The sequence below is a fragment of the Plasmopara halstedii genome (assembly GCF_900000015.1).
Source record: "Plasmopara halstedii genome assembly, contig: Scaffold_671, whole genome shotgun sequence".
NCBI classification, from domain to species: domain Eukaryota; phylum Oomycota; class Peronosporomycetes; order Peronosporales; family Peronosporaceae; genus Plasmopara; species Plasmopara halstedii.
The window spans coordinates 47,723-58,463 of NW_020187588.1; the positions used below are offsets into that span (position 1 = coordinate 47,723).

At 42.2% G+C, this 10,741-nt stretch overlaps 7 protein-coding genes across 7 annotated transcripts; 5 read left to right on the forward strand and 2 right to left on the reverse strand.

The window, feature by feature from the left end:
- Positions 1–27: 27 nt before the first annotated feature.
- Positions 28–1,374, forward strand: PHALS_13575 (hypothetical protein L917_09043; the record flags this gene model as incomplete). The annotated part of the gene is made up of 1 exon (XM_024729361.1): positions 28–1,374. The coding sequence occupies one exon, from the start codon at positions 28–30 to the stop codon at positions 1,372–1,374; it is 1,347 nt and encodes a 448-aa protein (XP_024579745.1).
- Positions 1,374–2,184, reverse strand: PHALS_14705 (uncharacterized protein). Its single transcript, XM_024729362.2, has one exon. It carries the CDS (start codon positions 1,985–1,987, stop codon positions 1,571–1,573), a length of 417 nt encoding a protein of 138 aa, XP_024579746.1. The 5' UTR covers positions 1,988–2,184; the 3' UTR covers positions 1,374–1,570.
- Positions 2,185–2,189: 5 nt separating this feature from the next.
- Positions 2,190–3,527, forward strand: PHALS_13576 (Transferase; the record flags this gene model as incomplete). The annotated part of the gene is made up of 1 exon (XM_024729363.1): positions 2,190–3,527. The coding sequence occupies one exon, from the start codon at positions 2,190–2,192 to the stop codon at positions 3,525–3,527; it is 1,338 nt and encodes a 445-aa protein (XP_024579747.1).
- Positions 3,528–4,023: 496 nt separating this feature from the next.
- On the forward strand, positions 4,024–5,337 carry PHALS_13577 (Transferase; the record flags this gene model as incomplete). Its single annotated transcript, XM_024729364.1, has 1 exon — positions 4,024–5,337. The coding sequence occupies one exon, from the start codon at positions 4,024–4,026 to the stop codon at positions 5,335–5,337; it is 1,314 nt and encodes a 437-aa protein (XP_024579748.1).
- Positions 5,338–5,520: 183 nt separating this feature from the next.
- PHALS_13578 (uncharacterized protein) lies at positions 5,521–6,450 on the reverse strand (the record flags this gene model as incomplete). The annotated part of the gene is made up of 1 exon (XM_024729365.1): positions 5,521–6,450. One exon carries the CDS (start codon positions 6,448–6,450, stop codon positions 5,521–5,523), a length of 930 nt encoding a protein of 309 aa, XP_024579749.1.
- Positions 6,451–6,840: 390 nt separating this feature from the next.
- Positions 6,841–7,254, forward strand: PHALS_13579 (uncharacterized protein; the record flags this gene model as incomplete). The annotated part of the gene is made up of 3 exons (XM_024729366.1): positions 6,841–6,878; positions 6,962–7,010; positions 7,090–7,254. 3 exons carry the CDS (start codon positions 6,841–6,843, stop codon positions 7,252–7,254), a joined length of 252 nt encoding a protein of 83 aa, XP_024579750.1.
- A 2,323-nt stretch (positions 7,255–9,577) lies between these two features.
- PHALS_13580 (uncharacterized protein) lies at positions 9,578–10,289 on the forward strand (the record flags this gene model as incomplete). The annotated part of the gene is made up of 3 exons (XM_024729367.1): positions 9,578–9,602; positions 10,023–10,119; positions 10,193–10,289. 3 exons carry the CDS (start codon positions 9,578–9,580, stop codon positions 10,287–10,289), a joined length of 219 nt encoding a protein of 72 aa, XP_024579751.1.
- Between the last annotated feature and the right edge of the window lie 452 nt (positions 10,290–10,741).

Sequence of the window (10,741 nt, forward strand, 5' to 3'; positions counted from 1 at the left end):
ACAATACCAATCTTAAATAGCATCGAAATGGCTTCAAGTTTTGATGAGCTCTTACACCCACTGTCGCCGATGGACGCGGTGATGCACAGCTTTGGTTTTGTCATTCTGTACATCTTTCCTCCTTCGACATCTGTCAGCTTTGATCTCAACAAGTTGCACTCGTCGTTTATTGCTCTTGTAGAACAAGACTATCCCATTCTAATTGGGGAGCTATACGTCGATCCAAGTTCCGGAATCGTGAATGTAAAGCAATCAGCGGAGTGCCGTCAGAAAGGGGCTGCTGGCATCCGATTTGAGACTAATCCGCGGAATTCTATGACGACGGAGCAGGCAATTGAGGAACGATCGTTGGATTTGATGCCTGGTACGCGAGGTAAGAAAGAGTTGATTTGTGCTAAGGGAACGCTCCTGAAGGATGGGGGATTGGCTATTGGTATAAATGCAAGCCACACGTTGTTTGACGGAGAAGCCATGTTTACCTTCATGACCGTTTGGGGTCAGCTATACAATGGTGTCAAGAAAGAAGAAAGAATTGTCGTGAGTCATGCTCGACACTTGCTCAATGGATCGGGAAAAGAAGCGAAGATGAACCATCCTGAATTTCGTGTTGTGCAAACGAACGGGGCTACTGAGAATGCACAACTTCCTACTAAAGTTCCACCCGCAACATCTCACCACTTATTTCATTTTACTTCAAAGATGATGAAGAGAATCAAGGATGTGGCGACAAGCAGTCGACTGGATGGTCAAGTAGCTGCTGAGACGCCGTATGTCAGCACAGTCGACGCCATAACTGCTCTTTTTACAATATTAATCTCTAGAGCTCGCGATCATCGCCAGGATGTGAACATTACAACTGGTGTGAACGCTCGACGCCGTTTGAACCCGCCATTGCCGCAGAATTACGTGGGAAATGCCATTTTTAATGCATTCTCGACGTACAAAAATGTCGAGCTGCAGCCACAAGCAGAAGACGAAGATTTTGTGTCGCCAGCAATGTTAAATAAGGTTGCTCGATGCGTGCGTGACTCGATTCTTCAACGCAACAACGCGTACCTACGCGATGCTATTGATTTTTTGACTTTGCAAAACAACGTCGCGGCCGTTCAGGTGGGTACAAACTTTGTGTTCGGTCCTGACCTCATGTTTACATCCTGGCTGCATCTGGGGATGTATAAAGCTGACTTTGATGGTGTGCACCCTTGGTTTGCATGTGCTCCTCGACTACCATGCTACGATGGGTTTGTTATGATCACTGAAGCTCAAAAGGGAGGAGACGGAATTGATGTGGCTGTTTTTCTTGAGAGTAATGCCATGCAAAAGCTAGATAAGATGTTTGCTGAGGTGTCCTATCTTTACAATGACAAAGTATAGTGCAATGAGTTCCTTGCGTTCAGAAAAAGTGTATATGGTATAGATTGCTGCGTGAGTCTGACTGTTTTGTTCTTACGTTACAATGCTATCGCTTGTGGTAGTCGAGTAAGATACAAACCCAGCCTAACTAAAAAAAATGATTGAACAGGAAGAAGAGTAGTTAGGCTTGCAGTCATTTACTCTTTATTTTGAATAATTATCCGTTCAACAACAAAGAATAGCTGGAAGTCGACAATGAGAAAAACGTTCCCATCGACAATGGGATAATGTAATTGTGACTGTATACTCTGGACGCCATTTCATGCAGGTAACATCGAGATGCAATGCTTAGGAAGCAATTAAATGGCAATCGTTGATATCCTACCCGAGATGGTGACACCGATGCTTTTATCAGCAAATAACTCTGTTCCAGAAACGAAGATTCTGGCTCTAGCTCGTGGATAAAGCTACGGATCGCTTGTTTACTAGTCATCAATACATAAATATTGGGCCGTTTGACGGAGTTTTTAGAAAAGCTTAAGGGTTGGGACCAGCTCGACGGATGCATCACTCTCGGTTTGTTTAGTCGAAAACTACACCAAGTGTAAATTATCAAGCAATGCCTTGGCGTCATAAAACGTAAAAAGGAAACAGTATATCATTTGAACATTGCGATTGTTACTGTGCAGTCGAAAGATGTCTTGTCAAGCTCTGATAGCTGCCGATATCAAATCTTTTGGGGAGGAACCGAATCGACGCCGGAAGATCCTATCTTTGAATTAGGATGCAGATAAAAAAAATTCGCCACGATTAGATCGCGATCCTGACCGTCGAACATGTCTGTTAATTTAGAGGATGTAATGATCCCGCTGTCTCTACTTGACGCAGCACTGCTCAGTCACAACCTTCCGATTCTGTACTTCTTTCCTCCTCCACCATCGTCCACTTTTGACCTCAACAAATTGCATTCGTCGTTCATGTCATTAGTTGAGCACGACTATCCCATTTTAATAGGAGAATATCACGTTGATCCAAAGACGGGTATTGTCAATGTGAAACAAACATCGGAATGTCGTGAAAAAGGAGCCTTTGGGATCAAGTTTGAGACAAAGTCAACGAGGTTTAAGAGTTCGGAGCAGGCTATTCGAGAACGATCGTGGGAACTGATGCCCAGTTCACGGGAGAAGAATGAACTGATCTCTGTCAAAGGAACACTTCTTCAAGATGGAGGGTTGGCTATTGGCATTAATACTAGTCATGCTTTATTCGATGGAGAAGCTTTCTTTACATTTATGACAATTTGGGGACAGTACTACAGTGGCGTCAAGAAGGAAGAGAGACAAGTAGTAAACCATGCTCGATACTTGCTTAATGAAGTGGGAGGGCCATCAAAAATGAAGCACCCTGAATTTCGCGTACTTCTCGATCATGACTTGACAACGGAAGCCCAATTAGCTGCTCAAGCACTTCCTCATACTACGAATGAGTTTTTCCATTTCACTCCGATTATGATGAAAAAGATCAAAGACTTGGCAAGTCACGGTGGATTGGATAGTCAGAAAAGTGTAAAGGCATCGTATGTAAGTAGTGTTGACGCGATCACTGCACTAATGACAGTCTTGATCTCAAGAGCCCGCAAGCATGGTCAAGATGTACGTATTTCAACCTTTGTCAACGCTCGACGTCGTCTCGAACCCCCGTTGCCTCCAAACTACGTAGGAAATGCCATCTTTAATGCATTTTTGACAGTTAAAAGTAAAGAACTCCAGCCGCAGCCAGAGTATGAAGGTCTTGTGTCTGGAGCAACACTAAACCTGATAGCTCGACGTGTCCGTGAATCTATTATTCGATGTGATGACGCTTACATGCGTGATGCTCTCAACTTTCTGGCTGAGCAAAGCAACATTGCCGCCGTTCAGATTGGCACAAATTATTGCTTCGGTCCCGATCTCCTATTTACCTCGTGGTTACGTTTGGACATGTATGGTGCCGAATTCGATAGTGTACATCCCTCACATGTATTTTATCCTCAACTACCAGGTGCCGATGGCGTAGTCATATTTACTGAAGCCCAAAATGGAGGTGAAGGAATCGATGTGGGTGTACTTCTCGCGTGCAGCGCGATGGAGAACCTCAAGAAAATGTTTACAGAGATATCGCACTTTTACAGTTAGGTCAGAGTACAGTTAGAAAAGCAAACAACTGGATTTCTGTCTGATAAGATCAAGAAGATCAGCAATGATTACGCTGTTATGATTATTATATCAAAAAGAGAAAATTACATTTATAGTTCTATTATGTGCCCAAGTATTGCTCTGAGCAGAATTATTGACATGCTCCCTCATGCTCCCTCACCATCATCATCCTTCAAGGCAAGCTGCTAGATTTACAAACGAGACTGCGATTGAATAGAAAAGTACAACAATCAGGAATCTAGTAGCCAAATTGGACAGCTGAAACTGCGATCTGATGTCTTTATCGAAGATCTTTTGACATCTTCGAGACGAATTGCAAGAAGATTGTTTCCCGATAATCCTGACGTGCGAAAGTTTGAATATTTGTAGGATAAAGCAAGCAGAACGAAGGCGCAATCAATGATATCTGAAATCGCTTCAATTTTCGTTTGAACGTCATCAGCTCAAGTGCCCTCCTCGCTTGATTTCGCTCGAAATGAACACGATTATGCTGCCATTATCGCCCGTTGACACGGTGATGCACAAACTCGACCTAGCACTTCTGTACATCTTCCCATCTTCGACGACGACATCATTCGACCTTAACAAATTGCGATCGTCATTTGTTGCATTAGTAGAGCAAGACTATCCCTTCTTAATTGGAGAATTTTGCGTTGATCCAACGAATGGGATCTTAAACGTGAAGCAGACAGTGGAGTCCCGTCAAAAAGGAGCTACTGCGATAAAGTTCGAGACGAATCCAGAAAATCCTATGACGACGGAGCAGGCAATCGAGAAACGATCGTGGGACATGATGCCTAGCACGCGAGGCAAACATGAGTTGATTTGTGTCAAGGGAACACTATTTCACGATGGAGGATTAGCTATTGGCATCCATACTAGTCATTCTTTATTCGATGGAGAAGCTTTTTTTACTTTCATGAAGGTATGGGGACAGCACTATAGTGGCATTAAGAAGGAAGAGAGACTTGTGGTAAGTCATGCTCGACATCTGCTCAATGGATCTGGAAGGACATCAAAGATCAAGCACCTCGAATATTCCATCAAGGATAAATGTGGAGCCTTGGACGAAGCACAATCACTGCCTGCAGCAGCTGATCATTTCTTTTATGTTTCTCCAAAGATGATGAAAGGAGTAAAAGAAGCGGCAAATAGCAGTGAACTGAAGAATGACAAAGCTACTGAAGCCTCGTATGTCAGCACGGTAGATGCACTCACTGCACTCATGACAATTTTGATCTCGAGAGCCCGAGACCAAAATCAAGATGTGAATACGACAACTATTGTTAACGCGCGACGCCATCTGAATCCCCCGCTACCCCAAAATTACGTGGGAAATGCCATATTTAGTGCGGTTTCGACATACTCGCGACCTGAACTTGAGCCACGACCAGAAGACCAAACTCTGGTATCTCCAACAACCTTAGGAATGGTCGCTCGACGTGTACGTAGCTCCATTTTACAATGTGATAACGAGTACATGCAAGATGCGATCGATTTTTTGACTGAGCAAAGAAATCTCGCTGCTGTTGGAATGAGTTCTAATCATTTCTTTGGAAATGATCTCCTTTTTACCTCATGGGTGCACATGGACATGTATGATTCTGAATTTGACGGTGTGCGTCCCTCGTATGCATGTTTCCCTAGATTTTATGTTGGTAATGGTATGATCGTAATCACCGAGGCCCGAAAGGGTTATGAAGGAATCGAAATTGGTGTTGTTCTCGAGTGCAGCGCAATGGAAAGACTCAAAAAGATGTTTGCAAAGGTTTCTCAGTGTTACGAGTAGCTTTGCAAGCCTTTCGTCCACTGACGCCGTACGTGAGATGCATTAGTAAACAACAAAAGCTTTTCGTATTTGAGATGTTACTTATTCGAAAAACCAAATGGGTAAAGAAATAATTACGTAACAGATCAATTTTTAAGTAATAGCCAATTATGTTCGTCTAGCATTGATATCCATACTCATCTCTTAGCTTAACGAATGGATCTCCAGAAGATGCTGAGCCATTTCTGTCAGCATGTTAGTCTCGTTTATTGCTTGCGTTACAGCCGTCAAAGTTTCATCACTGACGCGAGGTCCAGAGGGTTTAGCGCCAGTTAAATGGAGCTTAATCAGCTTTAAGTTGTTTCCAATTCGCTGTCCCTCATCGAGCAACCTTGACAATTCAAATAGACTCTCATCTTTAGACATAAAGTTACGCGCTATCTGCTTCTGCACTTTCTGCAAAGCCGCCTGAAGGCCAGCTAAATCATTAAGTAGCTCTCGAAAATCTTCTTCCTTCTCTTGCATCACATGCTGCTGTGCTTGTAGCAACACCATGGCCTTAATTAGTTTTTTGTTATCCTTCAAAGTGTCGAGCACGGTATCGTCCTTCGGGGTCTTTCCCTTTATCACCAGCCTCAACGAGTGAGGCGACGTCAGGCCCAGCACTGCACTCAATTTTTTCTTAACTCCTAATATGGTTTCACAAGTTGGAAAGATGAGGTCGTAGCGAGCTTTGCCACGAAATAGCTGCACTAAAAGAACATCATCTTTCAGATCATTCACGTCAATATCGAGAGCCTTCGAAGAGACTTTTGACGAAGACTTGATTGCTGAAGATGGTACTTGCTCTGAGTCGAGACTATTGGCATGTTGATATTGTTCAGAAGACAACGTTTGTTCGTAATACGCTCGATTGCGTAGCAGCAGCAGCTTGCAGCCATCCGTTAAACATGTTGCACTCATGACATCACGTCCACGCAGCACTAGGCGTTGGAACTTGGATTCCACATCAAATGATTCGTATATGTTCCTCTTGAGTAGATCAAAAGCACTTGGATCTTGTGCAGGGACGCTAAAGGTTGCTGACTGCTTCCCGAAGATGACAGTTACGACTACTTTCGTCTCGTCGGACATCAGGCTGAGCAATGTTCGATACATAAAGATAGAAAACTCAAACGATATTTTCATAAAAGCATAGATATTTTAGCAGTTCTTAAGAAAAGCTTAATGATTAAAAGCATTGCTACGGGCTGCCTACTTCCGGGTAGCCCAAACAGCAGGAGAGACTTAACAGAATGACTTATATATTTGATGCTATCCAAAAAATATCTTATAGCTGGGATCTCTGAAAGATCTCGAATTTCAAAAATAGCTCTCAAGTTTATTTTGAATAAGATTTTTGTGAAAACAAATTCATATCAATCTTAGACCTGTAAGATTGCAATTTAATTTTTCTGTTTCGATGTACTCGAATATAATCGTACCTACGAAGCTCTAGAATTTATTGCCAACGACACAGGCACAATGCCTTTATCACTACACCTTGATTCTGAGGGTGCTAGGTAGAGTTTCAATTGCAAGGTCTCGCACGAATGGCGCTCGTATTTTTCGTGCTAAGCATGTTGCTTGTATCTTTTACTTGTAGCCATTTTTATCGCCAATTCAATGTTACATTTTTAGCGTTAAAAAAACAGGTACCATATTACTGTGCGAATTACTAAAGCAAGCGCTGCAAGGATCAACTTGAAGTACTATGTGCTTATGCTTTTGTAGAAGACCGGCCGCCCTCTGAACAGCTCACGATACAAGACGTTGGGCTCCAGGTGGTTTCCAATTGGTGCCATTGGTATTGCAGCGATTTCCAAAAGTAGAAGTCCTAAACAAATCCTGTTAAGTGCGAACAATAACTGTCGGTGCATTTCCCACGGACATTTCTGATATTATAAGAGATTACACAAAGTACATTGATATAGCGTCTTGTTGCATTGATATTGGACATTTGTCACTTAACTACTATCGGTGGGTGGAATTGTCTTTGTACAAATTTAATCAGTCATCCAAGGCAAGATTCTGATCCACCATCATGGAGCTTCAGACAGATTTGGCTTCGACTCGCCCCAACTTTATTGGAAACTGCGTTGATCTCACCATCAAATCTATCTCCTCCGGCGCGAAATTAAATCCTTGTAGAGAATATGGCGGATGCTCGAGGCGATTTTACAATGATAGCGAAACATAGGTAAAGTTTAGCACTAATTGCGTCTGAAGAGGAATCCTTGGTACAGCCTAGCGGTAAGTAGTCGATGTATAGTACAAAGATGCTGGATAAGACATACAAATAGGCACGGGCAGCACGATAGTAAACAACACACATGTCGGCAAATGAAGTGCGAGCAACACGCTACAGCTTAATTTAGGCTGGGCAGACTCCGTCGAAGCTCTCATAAGCCGTTTATCTCCACGATCTTTTTATGGTATGGTCATATGTGCTCTTTGTCAAGCATAGATTAAGACGATGATTCAGTGGATATTCTTCATATGCTTTTTGAAAGAGATTCCGGGATACACACGGATGATATTTGAGTTGCCACGGGGGATCACGCATTGTAGTAGCCAGCAACACAAGCTTACAAACAGCCGACGAAAAATGGCGAAACTTGTAGCGAACATATTACCACGCTTGTAAAGTTTGTCGGCAACACCCACTTGCAGATTTACGTGCACTGGGAGGACTTAGCAACCCATCCAAGCGTGGTTGCTGTAGAAAATTGTCCGCACCATCACTCTGTTAATCACGTACAGAGCTTTACCCACGTCTGAAGACCATTTGATAGCTATCAATCGTAAGCTTCATAGCTGCAACGAAAGCATTCGTCTTATGAAGGGATTGTGGTTGCTTTGACACAAAAACAGGAGCTTTGCGACGGGAATCATGAAGTTCAACTTCCAAATACTTTATCGTTTGAATGTAAATTATCATCAGCATCGGGAGTGACATCAACACCAGGTGAGATTTGTGAACTACCTAATAATCAAAGCACCTACGGCTGACACTAAGAACTTCAACGCAAATCTGTATATGTACGTGGATCGTCAGTTATTTGTCCTTTTACGTCGCGTTTTGCTTCGTATTTTGAAGATATATATGGTACGAGTTTTCAATGGACAATTTCTTCGAGTCCTTTCATTGCTTTGTTTTGTCATCTTTTTCGTCGTCTTCATCTCTTAGTTTTATATTCGTCTCAAGTTGCTCGTATCTTTGTCTGCGTGTACTGCTTTTTCAAAGTTTCTATTCAATCGTAAAGGATGTACTCTCACGGCTCCTTCAACTGCTGTAATCGAATTGCGCGAAGGCTTCTTCGTCTGCATCGGAGACTAGTTTTTAGTGCGCCGACATGTGCGAGTACACCCTATGGGTTCCCACCCTTTTCAGTAACTTGGACATAGCCAAGATTATATAAATTTGATATTTATAACCTGCTTTTATAGGTCAAGCATCTACAGTGCGTAGTAGAGCTTTGATCTTCTGTGATTACTCTTCTAGTTTTTATGGAGGTCCATACGAAAGAGTGTCTACTTTCCAGTTCCACGTAATAAGAGCTTAGACGAGTCCATTTCCAGCTTTCATCAACTTCGTTTTTTTCTGATTAAATTTAGGTTCAGTATACGTGTACGTGTTGAGATTACGCCGTTGAATGCATGTTGAACAGGCAGATGACGTCACCATATTTACGAGTACGTCACAGTAAGTAATTACATAATGGTTGGCGTTCATTGGTCTAGATAAATCAGGATGCTTATGGAAGCTTCTAGAAGGATCTAGAAAGACAGGCTTAGAGGTAGCACAGAGTAGCGACCTAAGGACCTAAATATATTTACTTTGGGTTTACCTTCTACTCAACTATACGTGGTAGTTCACGAATGTTAATCATCCAGAATCTGCTTAAATTATCGAATGTATTTGATTTTGTGGAGTTATAGGTGACGTCGAGGATTGTAAAGTCTGATAACACTAGTATAAAGGTTTGCGTAAAATAAGGTATCTTGTATTTCAGGTCGATCATGAATCCGAGTCCATCACATAAGGTCGTAAAGTAGTTGGTCGACACATGATCGAGTGCACCACGGTCCAGATCTTCGAGCGTATACTTTGTCATCATACAAATCAAAAGATTTGTTGTACAGGCTCGTCTTGTATATATTAAATTGACGAAGCACAATATTCGCTGACTTTCCTTGTCCTGAGTTTCGATATTCTCGCATGTGTGAGTCTCCAGTTGATCGTGGTTTGTCTTTTATTTTGCAAAGTATCGCCTAAATATTTACCCACGATTCGTGAAAAATTGATTAATGCTTCATCGACAGCTTTTTCCGCGATTTATGATTTCATCTCGGGGAGAATTTCATCAGATTCTTTCTTTGGATTTTGTTCGCTTTTTTAAGATTGGTGCTTCTTCTCTGTCGCTGGTAAAGACCCCCACCTCAAACAGCACGAGTTTTGAGAGTCGAACTTTGTCGATGGCTGAGTATATTGATGTTTCCATCCGACGTCAAACAGATCTCTGCTTTGTGAAATGAGATAGTGATGATCTCCCTCTTTGGTTACTAATTATAATGGATTGAGTTAGAAGATAGGATTGTCAGTCATCGAGAAACACATTGGATGATTTTCTTTGTGCTTTAACAAGTCACTTCTATTCGATCAGCGGTTTTTCAACCCGAGCCTGAAGTAGACAAGAAACAGACGACGGATGCGGGCTATCTTCAAAGAGGATATATAAAATCTTTTGGATTTACATTTGGGTAAGCACAACAGTACAACGGCATCTCTGACTGTCAAAAAATACTCGGAATGATCTGTACCAAATGCTTTTAGAGAACAAAAGTGGACCTGTCGATTCAAAGTCCACACTGACGAAGATCTCAACAGTTTGTCGATGCCATCAAACAAGACACTACAAAAGGATGAGTAAAATGCATGCTCATTGCGGAAGTCAAAATCAGACAAAATAAGTATCAAGACGACTTTGAGGAATCGGCACACCCACGTCACGTCATCTTTAAAATCCGGATCAGCAATAGGCGCGCACCATTTCAGGTAATCAGTGAGGTTTTGTAATCGATCCGATTGTCGCCTACCCTGTGCTTCCCATTTATCTGCGCTCTCCTAGATAAGCTATTTCTGTAATAACTCGATAAATTGCCGCAGATGTTGAGTTTCTGCATCTTTCTATGCCAGTTCCATGTCCATTACTGCTGATCTGCTGCTTCGAGGTAAAAGTTATGTGACACCGTGTTACCAGCTCTCATTTCAGAGTTCATCATATCCGCAATCACCGCTAATAGTGAGATAAGGGTTCTTATAACAGTAACACCGTCTTGTGCTGAATGTCTTACATCTGTTACAGATCGAGCGATGTTCATC

Excerpts from the sequence above, each read along its gene's own strand:
- PHALS_14705 (XM_024729362.2), bottom strand. The coding sequence starts at position 1,987 with ATGACGCCAAGGCATTGCTTGATAATTTACACTTGGTGTAGTTTTCGA.